This window comes from Astatotilapia calliptera, chromosome 19 (assembly GCF_964374335.1).
Source record: "Astatotilapia calliptera chromosome 19, fAstCal68.1, whole genome shotgun sequence".
Taxonomy (NCBI): Eukaryota; Metazoa; Chordata; class Actinopteri; order Cichliformes; family Cichlidae; genus Astatotilapia; species Astatotilapia calliptera.
Window position 1 is genome coordinate 3,788,575 of NC_137440.1, and position 15,834 is coordinate 3,804,408.

General features: G+C 41.0%; 1 protein-coding gene across 1 annotated transcript in view; it reads left to right on the forward strand.

The window, feature by feature from the left end:
* The window catches only part of hectd1 (HECT domain containing 1), a 46,790-nt gene that overhangs the window by 3,144 nt on the left and 27,812 nt on the right, over window positions 1–15,834 (forward strand). The window contains exons 2-21 of the mRNA XM_026191824.2: window positions 1,843–2,002; window positions 4,213–4,362; window positions 4,463–4,697; window positions 6,047–6,274; window positions 6,821–7,102; window positions 7,195–7,465; window positions 7,767–7,843; window positions 7,992–8,090; window positions 8,245–8,359; window positions 8,667–8,841; window positions 9,136–9,274; window positions 10,288–10,458; window positions 10,542–10,764; window positions 10,847–11,110; window positions 11,265–11,476; window positions 11,573–11,719; window positions 12,405–12,499; window positions 14,559–14,664; window positions 14,771–14,905; window positions 15,276–15,415. Coding sequence (XP_026047609.1) covers window positions 4,223–4,362; window positions 4,463–4,697; window positions 6,047–6,274; window positions 6,821–7,102; window positions 7,195–7,465; window positions 7,767–7,843; window positions 7,992–8,090; window positions 8,245–8,359; window positions 8,667–8,841; window positions 9,136–9,274; window positions 10,288–10,458; window positions 10,542–10,764; window positions 10,847–11,110; window positions 11,265–11,476; window positions 11,573–11,719; window positions 12,405–12,499; window positions 14,559–14,664; window positions 14,771–14,905; window positions 15,276–15,415 — 3,254 coding nt within the window. The 5' untranslated portion in view covers window positions 1,843–2,002; window positions 4,213–4,222. The remainder of the gene's footprint in view (window positions 1–1,842; window positions 2,003–4,212; window positions 4,363–4,462; window positions 4,698–6,046; window positions 6,275–6,820; window positions 7,103–7,194; window positions 7,466–7,766; window positions 7,844–7,991; window positions 8,091–8,244; window positions 8,360–8,666; window positions 8,842–9,135; window positions 9,275–10,287; window positions 10,459–10,541; window positions 10,765–10,846; window positions 11,111–11,264; window positions 11,477–11,572; window positions 11,720–12,404; window positions 12,500–14,558; window positions 14,665–14,770; window positions 14,906–15,275; window positions 15,416–15,834) is intronic.

Below are 15,834 nucleotides of genomic sequence, written 5' to 3' on the forward strand. Positions count from 1 at the left end.
AGAACTGGAGGTGCAGAGGGAGAGTGGTGGCAGGGGTTTAAGAGTGTTGTGATAGTAGCGTCTGGAAACACTGACTTTACTGAAGTTATTGTGTTATGGCACATGCCATTGCCAGATCTTCTATATTATAAATTCGAACTATATCTTAAAGCTTTGATATACTAATGGCTGACCTAAAGTCTTGGTTGTTATATATAGTGCAGCGGTCCCCAACCCCCCGGGGCTCGGACCAGTACTGGTCCGTGAGTTATTTGGTACCGGGCCGCGAGAGTTGAGGCTCAGGTGTGAAATGTATAGTTTTCAGGGTTTTTATCGGTTTTCAGCGTTATTTTGTTATCATTTCTATCGTTTACTCGGTTTTCCTTGGTCTTTTCACGTGTGTTATGAATAAATTTTCTTTTTTTCGATACCGGTACTAGTTTTATTTTGTTGTATTTATCCGCGACACCTTAAAGGCCGGTCCATGAAAATATTGTCGGGCATAAACTGGTCCGTGGCGCAAAAAAGGTTGGGGACCGCTGATATAGTGGATTTCACTATCTAATGTTTTGAACAGTAACTAATGCTTTTAGACTAGAAAGTGGTTTCTATGAGGCATCCTTCCAATTCTCAGCTACACTCAAAGAGCCTAGACAACCTCCACAGGGTAAGCTTTGGTCATGAACAGGAAGAATGAGAAAGTGTTTTCTATCACACTGTGTAATTCCCAACTTCTGTCTGGACTTGGACAATAGAAACACTATCAGGGGTTAAAAGGTGTTAGGGGGAGGGCCAGCCAAATTCTGTCTTGCTGTGGTTGCCCCATGGTGGTGGTGGGGTTGAGAAGAGGTCAGGATGCACAGGATGCCAGTTGTGATGATTAATCTGTGGATAAGAGGATCTGCATCAGCACAGCCTGTTTATATCCAGACAGTCAAACAAGCAAGCAGACTTCAAATTAGCCACTAATCAACTTAGGGTGCAACCAACAGACTCTCAGCAGGGACTGCTGCATGGTAATGCTTCTGAACAGAGCCTCTGGTTTGAAGACGTGTTTAACAATAAAAAAATTCTAAATTGGTATTGAGTTTTGCATTGTCACAGTAAACTTAATGTTTATAGGCTGCTGCTTTCAGTCAGTGGCTGGTAGGAGTATAGTTGCAACAATAGTCAAGATTTCAAAGCCTTAATATAAGTGCTTTGGCAGCTGCCATTAGTGTTGTTTTTTTGTTTTTTGTTTTTGGGAGCCACAAGTGACCGCAAATGAAAGGGTGGAGTGCCAAGTTTATCAAGCTACATCCAGAAACCTATATGGATACAGTGTACAGATACAAGTAGCTGCTGGTGGGTACTAAATAACAGACTAATGAAACTGAAAAGTTTCACTCACCAAAACAGAAGTACAAATGTGGATGGTCTGTACCTCAAAGGTGGCCTTAATATCAGTCAGTCAGTTCCATTTAAAGGCACCAACATCACAAATGCTTTTGAGAGGTCCAGTAAATCAAAGCAGCCACAACTCTGTTATCCAGATGGATGAGTTGGAAAAACATTCAACCTCCCACTTTATAAAATAGTAAATATATAAATGGATGAAAATATGTGTTGTTGTTGTATTTTTTGGGGGGTGGGGATTAATGCTGTAACATAGGACTGACATGGGAGTTGGTGTGGCTGGACCCCAATTTGTGTCCATTAGATGAACTGCATTTTTTATTTATTTTTTTTGCCACCTTTACTTTAGCATTGGTTTTCGGCCCTTCTGTTTTTCTAAATGTGGATCAGATAATCATTTTAGTGTGTTTCATGTACAGACAGATGAATGTCAATTGAGCCTTTCTCCTCTGTTCTTCCTGTTTGCAGGTAGAGAGACTTCATGTCCCAGAAATCCCTGTGAACGTCAGCACTTCCTCTTAAGTGTGTTCCCTTTCCCATTCTCTCTCTCTGGTTGGTTGGATGAGTCCCAAACAGCGACACAACTGATTGGGTGTTGAGCCAGACCGGGTAGCCAACGGGAAGCTAGGTGAGGCTTTCATTTTGTTTGTTGGTTTTTTGTTTTTAAATTATAATAATTTATTTTACTTCCAGCACACTGATTGCACACAAAGTCCACATAACAGATACCAAAAAACTGATGTAGCTTCAGATCGTATTTCACTTAGTGACGTCATTGTCAAGTAAGGAAGCGTTGAAAAATGCTGTTACAAATGAATGGCAAATTGATACAAACCCCCAAAGGTGATATATCTGGCAAGTAAGTTTTTTGTTACCCCCCCCTATTGGTACAAATTAAAACATGATCAGGATCATATAGCTTGGGTAAATTACAGCGAGCTGGCCAACAAAATCACATTTAATAGGAAGTGCTAACACTTTTAATTATATCTAACAATAAATAAACCGTACAAATCAGATTTGTTTGAGCATTAGTACAGTACCGTATTTTCACGACCATAAGACGCACTGTACTAAAAGGCGCAGTCTCAGTTATGTGTGCCATTACTGTATTTAACACACACATAAGGCGCACTGGATCATAGGGCGCATATAAGTACCGTATGCGTATTTAAAAATAAAGCGGGAGCAAACCTGAGTTCGGTACCTTACTCACATTTTTATTACCAGTAATCGTCATCATCAACAACACACAAGCACACAAGTGTGCGTATTTAAAAATAAAGCAGGAGCAAAACAAAGTTTGGTGCTCACATTTTTATCATCAATCAAACCCATCGAAGTCCTCATCCTCTGTGTCTGAATTGAACAGCTGCGCTAAATCTCCATCAAACATGCCAGGTTCACTTTCTTCACTGTCAGAGTCACTTTCCGTGCCGTGCGGCTCCTCGGAAATGATGCCGGCTTTTGCGAAAGCTCGAACAACAGTGCCAGCAGACATGTTAGCCCAAGCATCTACAATCCATTCGCAAATTGTGGCGTAACTCGCCCGGCGCTGCCTTCCACTCTTGGTGAAACTGTGGTCTCCATCGGTCATCCATCGCTCCCAGGCCGCTCGCAGCCTTACTTTGAACGGGCGGTTCACACCGATGTCCAGCGGTTGGAGATCCTTTGTCAGGCCTCCCGGAATGACAGCAAGCTCACAGTTCATTTGTTTCACTAGTTTTTTTCACATCGGCTGTGAGATGGGCACGCATAGAGTCACAGATTAAGAGCGATGGTGATGCGTGGAAAAAACCACCTGGTCTCCTTACATACACCTCCCTCAGCCACTCTTTCATCATTTCCTCATCCATCCAGCCCTTTTCATTTGCCTTAATGATGATTCCTGCTGGAAACTTCTCTTTAGGCAAAGTCTTTCGCTTAAAAATCACCATAGGTGGCAGTTTCTGTCCATTAGCATGGCAGCCAAGCACAACAGTAAAAGAAGACTTTTCGTGCCCCGTTGTGCGTATCGCTACCGTGCTGGTCCCCTTCTTCTCCACAGTGTGACTCACCGGGATGTCAAAAGTGAGCGGGACCTCGTCCATGTTTGTGATGTGGCTGGGCTGGATGTTTTTGTCGCCGATGTGTTTGCTGCAGTAGGAGCGGAAGATGGCCAGCTTTTCCTTATAATCCGCTGGAAGTTGCTGCGCTACCGTAGTCCTGGTCCGGATGGAAAAATGGCACCGTTTCATAAAAAGTGAAAGTGAAACTGCTTTTAGCCGAATGGTGACCGTCGAAACGCTTCTCCCGCTCGTTCTTTGCTCGATGATCCACCGCTCGAGTCTTTCCTCCAACTCGGGCCACCTCGCCTTATGTCCGCGGAAACTCAGCTGCGTTTTCTTGACCTGCCGGAGCTTGTTTTCTAGCTTCCTCCATTTGCGAACCATCGATTCGTTAATCTTAAATTCTCTCGCCGTTGCTCGATTTCCATGTTCCTCTGCGTAGCTGATGGCCTTCAGTTTAAACTGTGCTTCATAAGCGTGTCTCTTTGCCATTTTCAGGGTTGCCCCCACACTTCACCCTTTAGCGTTCTCATGGTGTTCTCTACTACGTCCTCCTTACAACACACAGGGCACACTGCGCTATAGGGCGCGCCGTACTTTTTGAAGAAAATCTAAGACTTTTAAGTGCGCCTTATGGTCGTGAAAATACGGTAATAGCTTACACGGGGGCTCGGTTAGCTACTTAAATGTAGCTAAATTATGCATCTTTCATCTCTACTTTGATTGCTTGCACATAAATGACAGCTGTGAGTGACAGTAATAAGATTTCTGTATATTTCTGTTGCTTTAGGCTAGCCATCATGGCCGATGTGGACCCAGACACCCTGCTGGAGTGGCTGCAGATGGGTCAGGGTGATGAGCGTGACATGCAACTCATTGCTCTGGAGCAACTCTGCATGCTACTGCTCATGTCAGATAACGTCGACCGCTGCTTTGAGACGTAAGTTTGTGTATTTGTCTCACAAGCATTCAGTTGGTGGTCATGATTTCAGAATTCAGCACTCTCTCTTCCTCACCGTCACCCCTCTCTTATCTGCCAGATGTCCTCCTCGGACATTCCTTCCAGCACTCTGTAAGATCTTCTTGGATGAGAGTGCTCCAGATAACGTGCTGGAGGTTACAGCCCGAGCAATAACCTACTACCTGGACGTGTCGGCAGAATGTACCCGCAGGATTGTGGGAGTGGATGGGGCCATCAAAGCGCTGTGTAATCGACTGGTGGTAGTGGAGTTGAACAACAGGACCAGCAGAGACCTGGCTGAGCAGTGTGTCAAGGTAGGAGACAACTGACTATAAGAGAGAGGCCCATTTCATTTGTCTGATCTGTTTCTTGTCTTATGGTGGTTGTTGACAGCTTTTAAACATAAGCCAAAAGCCTCAGTCCAGCTTGCTTTGCTGGGCTTTCAAATAAATCCTCAAAATTGGAACGTACTTCCTTATATAAGAGGAAGTCTTGTGATCTGACATGACATCTGTCACACATTGAAAGTCCATATGTGAAGGAAAGTTGTATACATAGTTGCTCATGTCATATAGTAATGTATTAACATTTGGAACAATCATTGAATCATTGAAATCACACCTCCTCACTTCACCACTAAAATCTTGTATCACGACATGAATTGACTGAAAGTATATGTTCTGTTATAGTTCTAACACACTACCCTGGCTCATCAAAACAAGGGTAATATCAGTCGCAAGCAGCTGATCCCACTGCTGTACAGGAGAACCAGACATGATGCACAGCATGTGCTGTTACATATGTCTTGATTAAACTTGATTATTGCTGTTGCAGCAGTTGATGAAATAGTTACAACCTTTAATCTATTGAACTAAATTACAGTTTCATCTTTTCCTACTGGGCTGACTGTCAACACGCTCTTCAGTGTCTCCAGCTGTTTCCTGCACACAATTGTCACAGATTTTCTCAAAGCATTGGGCTGTGTGGCACGCATGTGATTTTTACACTTTAAGCAGTATGATAGTGGAACAGGTAAAATTTGTGGAAAATAATAATACTAATACAAAAAAGTCAAATACTTGAGTATTTAAAACCTCAATGGAGTCTAATCAGAGAGGAGGGCATCTCCCTGATCTGTTGCTGTGTTATTGTCCTGAACAGAAAGCTAACACATGAGATGAAGTTTTGATCAGCTGCTTCTCTGTTTGGGTGGGGTTCTTTGGGGTTTGGAGACAGAGCTATGCCATAGACATGAGATCACAACAATGTGCTGCCAGATGTTTATTAATTATTTTCCCAAACAGTGGTGTTTATTCAGGCCTTACTTTGTCACCAGTCCGATGTGTTAGATCAGACTTGTGCTAGAGGCCCAGAGGGGTTCTTTATCCACTAGATTGTCTGTTTTTCTGTCATTTGATCCTGTTATTCTCAATTTTTCAAATTTTCTTTTTTTGATCTTCTGAGAAAAGGTAGAAATATCAATTAGTGAGGATGATGGGAGATCAGTCTCTATGTTGAGTGCTTTAAATAAATCATTGACTCACCCAAAAATGTTATCTAATGGCATAGTTTGGAGAAGTCTGTGATTCAGGTACACCAAGATTTGGAGTTACATATTCCTTCTAGAGATTAAGTTTGAACATATGTTTTCGTGTTTCTCCAGGTGCTGGAGTTGATCTGTACCAGAGAGTCTGGCGCAGTGTTTGAGGCAGGTGGGCTGAACTGTGTGCTGAGTTTCATCCGAGACAGTGGGCACCTTGTTCATAAAGACACTCTGCACTCAGCCATGGCTGTTGTGTCCCGCCTTTGCAGCAAAATGGAGCCCCAGGACTCTTCTCTGGAGACCTGTGTGGAGTCTCTGTCTAGCCTCCTCAAACACGAAGACCACCAGGTAAATATAGAACAGGGGTTGCATCCAGTTAATGCACTTTTCTGATTACAAATACATGGTATGAAAGAGACTTTGAAATAGTTGCTGCCCTCCCTTCTTATTTGTGTTATTTGCCACTTTTCCTAAACTGAGGGTGGTCATAAAAGGGGTGGAGCTAAAACTGCTTCTTTCTACTATATGAAGGGGGTGCACCAAGTATTGAGATAACTGAAGTTTCAGAGTTTGGATTGTCTCTTTCTCTATGAATAGATATTACAATGAAAGATTAGGTTTTTGTTCTCTCCTAATGCTGTAACAACTCCTAGCTTCAACACAGAGACTATAGCTTTGTGCCTCTGAGAAAAATGATTTAAAGAAAGAAGTAGTGGGACTTTTAGAACTAATTAAATTATAATGTTTTGTTTAAAAGGTACTGTGTTGGAACATTAATAACTCGAATTTCCTTTTAGAAGCTCATTAAAGAGGGAAAATTGTGAAAAGCATTGCTAGATCTTTAACCTTGTTCAGGCTGAATATGCTATAACTCAAAACTCTCCTCTCCTGCAGGTGTCAGACGGTGCTTTGCGCTGCTTTGCCTCACTGGCTGACCGGTTCACACGTCGTGGTGTAGACCCTGCCCCTTTAGCCAAACATGGCTTGACAGAGGAGCTGCTGTCCCGCATGGCGGCTGCTGGAGGGACAGTGTCAGGCCCCGCATCTTCCTGCAAGCCAGGCCGGCCTTCAGCAGGTGCAGGCCCCTCGGCTTCTGACTCGAAATTGAGCAACCAGGTGTCTACCATTGTCAGCCTGCTGTCAACACTCTGCAGGGGGTCTCCGCTAGTGACACATGTAGGTCAAAACACCTTGAATGAAGATGTATTTATTACTTTATTAAGTAAGAAGTCTGATCAACATTAAATGTTCTCTTTCTGGGTGTCCAGGACTTGTTGCGTTCAGCACTGCCCGATTCGATGGAGTCAGCGCTGGGAGGAGATGAGCGCTGTGTACTGGACACCATGCGGCTGGTTGACCTCCTGCTGGTGCTCCTGTTTGAGGGGCGAAAAGCGCTGCCAAAGTCCACAGCAGGGTCGACGGGCAGGATCCCAGGGCTGCGACGTCTGGACAGTTCTGGGGAGAGATCACACCGACAGCTCATCGACTGTATCCGTAGCAAGGACACAGATGCTCTCATCGATGCCATTGACACTGGAGGTGATGATGCAAACTAATAAATATTACAGAAGCCATGAGTCTGAGTGTTGATAGTTTGGAAAAATTTCATCACACTTCCTTTTAACTTTGTAATCATATCAGCTAGACTGTTATATATTTGCATATGTATTACAAAAAAAATAATAGAACTTGGTTTTAAAGTTGGCTTCAAAAGTATAGGCTTTAAACGTATTGACAGGTTAAACTTCAGTGAAATTAGGTAGAAAACAGGTGGTGTTTTGCTGAAGGTTGTTTGTGTGTGTGTGTGCGTTATCGGTAATAATGGAATGTTTTTTTGTAGCATTTGAGGTGAACTTTATGGATGATGTCGGACAGACGCTGCTCAACTGGGCTTCAGCTTTCGGCACGCAAGAAATGGTAACGATAAAACTTGCCATTTAATCTGGACTAAATTAACTGAAGAACATCTAACTGACAATGATATTAGTTTTTCAGTTTAATACTATTACAAATTGTTATCCGTGTATTATTTAATTTCAGTTTCACCAACTGTCTGTTGTTGTAGGTTGAGTTTCTTTGTGAGAGAGGAGCAGATGTCAATAGAGGTCAGAGGTCATCGTCACTGCACTATGCTGCCTGTTTTGGACGCCCGCAAGTAGCCAAGGTAACACACGAAAGCTAAGGATGAAATGCACGTTTAGTCCTGCAGTAGTCCAGTTTCTGAAACATTTTTTTTTCTGGAGTAATGTGTTTTGTTGACTGATTTTAATTTTTTTTTTTTTTTTGCGCATTGCTTCCTTTGTAATGTGTGTGTGCAGACTCTCCTGCGTCATGGGGCCAACCCTGACCTGAGGGATGAGGATGGAAAAACACCTCTGGACAAGGCTAGGGAGAGGGGACACAGTGAAGTTGTAGCTATACTGCAGTCTCCTGGTAAGTAAACCAGGTCTATGCAAGACCACTACTGCTATTGCTGGTTCCGCTGCTATATCATTTCGTTGTAACGTGCCTTTTCTGTCTCTGACTTGTGTTAATTTTGCACTTTTGCCTTTCTTATGCCAAAAACTGAAGTTTCCTTGCAATGTCTAAAAAAACAAACAAACTGAAATTAACCCAATTAACCAGGCCCTTTGCACCTACAGTAGATGTGCTTTATGCTTACCTGCACTTGGTTTTGCTGACAGAGAGTGATGCACAAATGTCTATCGGTTTCGAAAGGCAAACAATCTGTGTGTTTCAGGAGACTGGATGTGTCCAGTGAACAAGAGTGATGACAAGAAGAAGAAAGATCTTAACAAAGAGGAGGAGGAGGGCAGTGAACCCAAAGGAGACCCAGAAATGGCTCCTATCTACCTAAAGAGACTTCTGCCTGTTTTTGCACAAACATTTCAGCATACCATGCTGCCTTCTATTAGGTAAATGACAGTGTCTAAGCACTCTGCAGCAGCCATTCATTCACCTTAATTTACCATTGTTTACTAGGCTACATCAGATAAACTTTAAATATTGTCGAATTTACATGAGTTAATCGAATCATATTACATTGTGTTCTTTCTGTTCTGAATCAAACTTCACTACTATGTCCAGTGCAAATCTTAATTAAAGGAGCAGAAGTGGACATAAAAGGAACTGCTGTCTATAATTAAAACCAGGCTGGGAGTTCTCACTAGAAAAATGAAGTTGCATGTTTCTATTTTGATGGTTTTCAGGAAAGCTAGTCTGGCTTTGATCAGGAAAATGGTTCACTATAGCAGCGAAGTGCTGCTGAAGGAGGTGTGTGACAGCGAGGCGGGACATAACTTGCCCACGGTGCTGGTGGAGATCACAGCTACTGTCCTCGATCAAGAGGTACAAACACTCAAATACACAGACACAGACATCCTTTTGGGTCTTATTTGTCAAACCTTCCAAAACCCAGAATCTTAGCAGGACATACCTAGTTGGAATAGATCAAATTTTAGCCCAACAGAGAATGAACACTAGCTTAAGCAGATGCTTAATTAAATTAATTAATTACAATTATTCAAACGCTGCCGTGTATATACTACAAAGGCCGAAAGGTGATGATCACATTGACTTACATGGTTTTGGGTGCTTGAGTGCCACACAGCACAGTGGTCCAGTGGTGAGCATTTCTCCTTCAGCTGATTAAGGCTGTGTGAATTTTCTCAACGAAGCTGGGCTACCTCCCACAGTTAATTACATGTTATGTTAACTAACTCTAAGTTTTAAATCCTTTTTTTTCGGCTACACCATAGATCTGGAGGTTATTTTTTTCCATCACAGTTCTTCAAGTCCGCTATCTTATCCTGCATTTCAATGTTCTGTTTCAGCAGTGTATGTTTCATTTACCAGCAGTCTGATTCCAAATCTGTTGTCCATGTTTGTGTTTTTGAACAGGGAAAGGTTTTCCTTTGTAGTTTTTATTTAATTTAATTTAATTTTTTGTAATGTATATTCACTAATGTGGCATCCCAGATCTTGTTCAAAGTCTCTCAACTCTTTATAAAGTAGTGTCACATTTCTGAGCAGTGTGTTATGGTTAACGCAGCTTCTTCCCCACTCTAGACAGCCTGAGGAAATAGAGATGCAAAGATGTGCAACACAGGGATGATAAAGACTAAGGAACCACTTTAGTGTTTTGACCACAAGACATGATGTTTTACCTGAGGTTGATCTTCTTAAAAAAAACAAAAAAAACCAACATTTTTCACCATGATGTCGTACTGTTATGTGACAGTCTAAGCATGCCTACACACTACATGTATTTTAGCCAGACACATATGTCCTATATCTTTTTTCTTCTTTTAAGGAGGGATATGATAAAATGTTTTCTTGCTTTCTCTCTCTCCCTGTGTCAGGACGATGACGACGGTCACCTTCTGGCTCTGCAGATCATAAGGGATCTGGTGGATAAGGGTGGAGATGTTTTCCTTGACCAGCTGGCTCGACTAGGCGTCATCAACAAGGTGTCGACTTTGGCTGGACCAGCATCTGATGATGAGAACGAGGATGAAGCAAAACCTGAGAAGGTATACACCGAGAGGACGATGAGATGAAGCTTAAGATTTAGTCTTCAGTATGTGTATATCATATATACACATTTTTCTCGCAGGAGGAAGAGGTGCAGGAGGATGCTAGGGAGATCCAGCAGGGGAAGCCATACCACTGGAGGGACTGGTCCATCATCAGAGGCAGGGACTGTCTCTACATCTGGTCTGACGCTGCTGCCCTTGAGCTCTCCAATGGCTCCAATGGCTGGTTCAGGTTCATCCTGGATGGGAAGCTAGCCACCATGTACTCCAGCGGAAGTCCAGAAGGGGGATCGGACAGCTCCGGTATGAGTTAACATGCTTATAATGCACTTGCATATCTGTCATTTTGTTCTGCTGACAATGGTCCATCTCTTTTGGGCTGCAGAGTCTCGCAGCGAGTTCTTGGAGAAGCTACAGCGGGCACGGAGTCAGGTGAAGCCAGTAACAGCCAGTCAGCCCATCTTGTCCAGTGTTGGCCCCACCAAGCTGACCGTAGGGAACTGGTCTCTGACCTGCCTGAAGGATGGAGAGATTGCTATCCACAACTCAGATGGGCAGCAGGCCACCATCCTGAAGGAAGACCTGCCTGGCTTTGTCTTTGAGTCTAACAGAGGAACCAAGCACTCTTTCACAGCAGAAACATCCTTGGGTGAGTCTCATTGTCTAATAAGCAAAATGTATACAGGTAAGCTATCAAACAAAGGAAAATATTCTTCCCGTTGAAATTTACAAACGTGTTCAGCAGCGTTGTTAAATGTCTCATTTTCGTGTGTCTTTGTGTGTGTTCGCATGTGCCTGAGTAGGCTCAGAGTTTGTGACTGGTTGGACGGGGAAGCGAGGCAGGAAATTAAAGTCAAAACTGGAGAAGACAAAGCAGAAGGTGAAAAGTATGGCAAGAGAGCTATATGATGATCATTTCAAAGCTGTAGAAAGCATGCCCAGAGGAGTGGTGGTTACTCTCCGGAACATTTCAACACAGCTGGAGTCTGCTTGGGAGCTGCACACCAACAGACAGGTACACAAGTACACATTAGTAGACAGACTCTCATTGGATTGCAATAATAAACAGTAATGTAAATGCTTACATGCTTATGACTTATATTGTTAACAGTGTATTGAAGGGGAGAACACATGGAGGGACCTGATGAAAACGGCTCTGGAAAACCTGATTGTAGTTTTGAAGGATGAAAACACGATTTCTCCGTATGAGATGTGTAGCAGTGGCTTGGTCCAGGCTCTGTTTACAGTCCTTAACAATGTGAGCTAATTCTAAATCTCTCATTCATCTGATTATTTATTCTTTATTGAAATATTCTAAGGTACTGGTTTTCAAATAAAGGCCTTAATTAGTATATTTTATATTTTGTTATATATATATATATATATATATATATATATATATATATATATGTATGTGTATATATATATATATATATATATATATATATATATATATATATATATATATATATATATATATATATATATATATATATATATATATATATATATATATATATGTATGTATATATATATATATATATATATATATATATGTATGTATATATATATATATATATATATATATATGTATGTATATATATATATATATATATATATATATATATATATATATGTATGTATATGTATATGTATATATATATATATATATATATATATATATATATATATATATACACACACACAAAAAAAATTTTTTATTTACAAGTTAATACTGCGTATCTACTTCTTGTGTGGGTCCAGTTACAGTTGATGTGGCTGGATGTGTAGATGATAGATCTGTATTAGTTGCATGGTGCTGTCGTGTCAATATGGATCAAAATCTGAGGAATGTTTTTGAATTCATGCTAGTTCTAGAGGTGAAGGGGGACCACCCCTGTCCTTAAAGATGAAAATTTGACATGTCTTATGCTTCTGTGTAGAGTGTGGAACTGGACCTGAAACATGATTGTAAGCCTTTAATGGAAAGAATCAATGTCTTTAAGGCGGCTTTCAGCGAGAATGAAGATGATGAAAGGTAATGTCATGCTCATATTCTGAATTCGATAAATGAAAACAAAGCACTCTTATGCATAATGATTTATAGGACAGTATACTTGTTGTTTGTTCAAACAGAGACAAGGAAAAGAAAGATGGACATTTCTACATGAAGTAGACCCAAAAAATTTGATTTAAAGAGAAAAGATATACAGAGAATGACAAAGGGCAGACAAAGTTAGTCAGAATGACAACTAAAAAAGTGATAGCTTAGTCACACTAGAGTACAAATAGGATGGCAACCTCCCTCGGACTAGGACAAAGTCTGTGGTTGCCTGGTGATCACGAGAACAATTACAAGTAGTTGAGGTAACCAGCTGGTTGCCCAGAGGTTGAGGGTGTTGACTGCTCAATCACTTCTGATTGTAAGGCAATCACAAGCTTTACTAAACGCATAAACGCAGACAGTCGGGGTTGGTCTGCACTGAGCAGTCCCTGTCTTTGCAAGCAGGGAGTGCCTGCTGGTTGCATTCTGGTTATTAGGGCTGTCACGATTTGTCGACTAGTCACGATTATGTCTACTATCAAAATCGGCAACGACAAATTTAATAGTTGATGCGTCGTTTGAAGCTTTGTAAGATCCCGAAAGACGCAGGTATAAGCAGTAGGATTTAAGAGTGTAATAACGGACTGAAACAGAAGATGGCGGAGCAGCAATCTCCAGTCTTATAGCTGTATACAAATTCAGGGGCCATATCCTTTGGCGGTTGCATTTGTAGGCCGATTATGTTACAGCGACGGGACCAAATGCGTCCTTCATTTCCCCAGATTTCAAGGATGGGTCGGGTGTATCCTTCGTGCCCCAACCTATCCCGGGATTCATAGTGCGGCCCAGCCAATTTCAGTTTCCAACAATGGCGGCAGCTACTTAGTTTTAATATTACTCTTATGACTGTTCCTGGGTCACAAAATAAACTTTTAACATATTTTCAGGTGAGAAGGTAACTGTGTAAACTTCAAATATCTGCAAAAGTGCTCCGACGTTTTCTGAGACCTCTCTTACCCAACAGCTCAAGGCTCACTAGATCTGGCAAGAACACCGGACTCCCGGTACATCGTTTTCAAACACCCCGCGAGCTTTCGCTACTCAGTTTAAACATGATATATAAGTCACTTAGATAACTTTTAAAAATTGTATTGTTTGTTTTTTTTCAGTGTTTTATTTGTTCCTGTTTGGCTGAGATTAAAGTTACAGTTTTTACACAGCTGAATAAATGTCGAACAGAAAACTGATTAAACAGAAGTGTGAGATGGTAGAGATTTTACTCCAATGTCCTGTTAAATTTTAGGGAGCAAAGAGCAGACGACTGAGTTTAATAAACTATCATCTTTCTTTATTTTTAGTTAGCACAGACCTTAAATAAATAAATAAATAAATATATATATATATATATATATATATATATATATATATATATATATATATATATATATATATATATATATATATATATATATATATATATATATATATATATATATATATATATATATATATATATATGAATGACCAGATGCATGCCGATGGAATAAGCTGTACGTTTTACATCCAATGGATGCATGATCTGATTAGTTGACTATTCGCAAAAATAATAGGTGACTAGTTGACTATCAAAATAATCGTTTGTGGAAGCCCTACTGGTTATATTCCCATATCGAAGCGAGCTTGCCAAGCATTTGTTATTTTGCAGTTATATAGCCATCAGGCTGCAACTATGTCACTATTTCTGGAGGATTTTGTGTTTCAGATTTGAGAAATTTACCCAACTCTAAATGTGTACATTTTTTAAAGCAAAAATGACAAATGCAGTGAAATCCCGAGTTCATTACACACAGTTGCTGTAATTTTGTTTGCGCTGTAGTCTCCAGCCTAGTTTGACTGAAATATAAAATCATTATGAAGAACTGAAGGATCCTTTAGTCTCCTTAGTTATCACTTGGATTCTACTTGGTCACATAGCACTGTCGAAGATGTTTAAACTGCCTATGTTTTGTTTGAACTGATTAAAGTTGATAAATGATTCTGTGTGTGTGTTTAGCCGACCAGCTGTTGCCTTAATCCGTAAACTGATAGCTGTCCTGGAGTCAATAGAACGCCTACCTCTGCACCTGTACGACACTCCGGGATCCTCATACAACCTGCAGGTGAGTCAACGTGTGTTCGAGGTCCTGGTGTGTTATTTGGAGAAGCTCTCAGTAATGTTGCTTGCCATAATCACAGCCTGTGATAAAATATGTTTCTGTGCTTTAGATTCTTACACGGAGATTGCGGTTCCGGCTGGAGCGAGCGCCGGGAGAGACGGCCCTGATCGACCGGACAGGTCGTATGTTGAAGATGGAACCACTTGCAACTGTGGAGTCTCTGGAGCAGTACCTGCTGAAGATGGTGAGGAGACACTAAAAATGCATTCAACCAAAATACAGCTAGGAAATACTTGGACAGTGCGGGGGGGAAAAAAATCACATTTTTGGTACTCTAAGTCAAGTTTATTTATGGCCGTTCACAGACAGCATGCCCAAGTCTGACTTTCGTTAAATCTTTTTTTCATAAGAAAAAAAGATTTTTTTATGAAAAAAAAAAATCTTTTTCATATTTTTTTCTTTCTTATGAAAAAGAACCAAAGCATGAAAAAGAACCCCCAACCCCTTTGGGAACCAATGTGTTTTGATCTTACTTTTTTGTTGTGTATCAACCTGATTCCAGATGATTTTTGACTTCCCTTCCTCTCTTCCTCTTTGGCCTCTTCTTCCTCTAGGTGGCAAAGCAGTGGTACGACTTCGAGCGCTCATCCTTTGTCTTTGTGCGGAAGCTGAGGGAAGGGCAGACCTTCACTTTCAGGCACCAACACGATTTTGATGAAAATGGTATCATCTATTGGGTCGGAACAAACGCCAAGTAAGAGCAACTTCAGCTAGCTATAAATTTAACATGAGTCTTAGTGATCGCTGATTTGCATAAATGATTTGCATCTTGCACTGCAGGTATAAATTTAATGTTATCAAATTTGTGGTTATATCATGTCAAACTAGTGTTCCTCTTACATTTTATTCAGCATACACATTTTAGAAAGAAATTAGCAGATTTTAAAATGGTTTATGTTACTGTCTTGATAGCTTGCTCAATCATCCAAATAAAGAAATCCTAGAAAGTTGATTCTGTTCATCTAGACCTAGCTTTTTCAGTATGAGAAACGTTTCGTCTACATGCACACTAGTCCGGATAAATTTGAAAACGGCATTTTCGTCTGAAAACGCTCCACGTCCACACTAGCGTTTTCAGAGAGTTGTGCGTCCACATTGAAACGGCCGAAAACG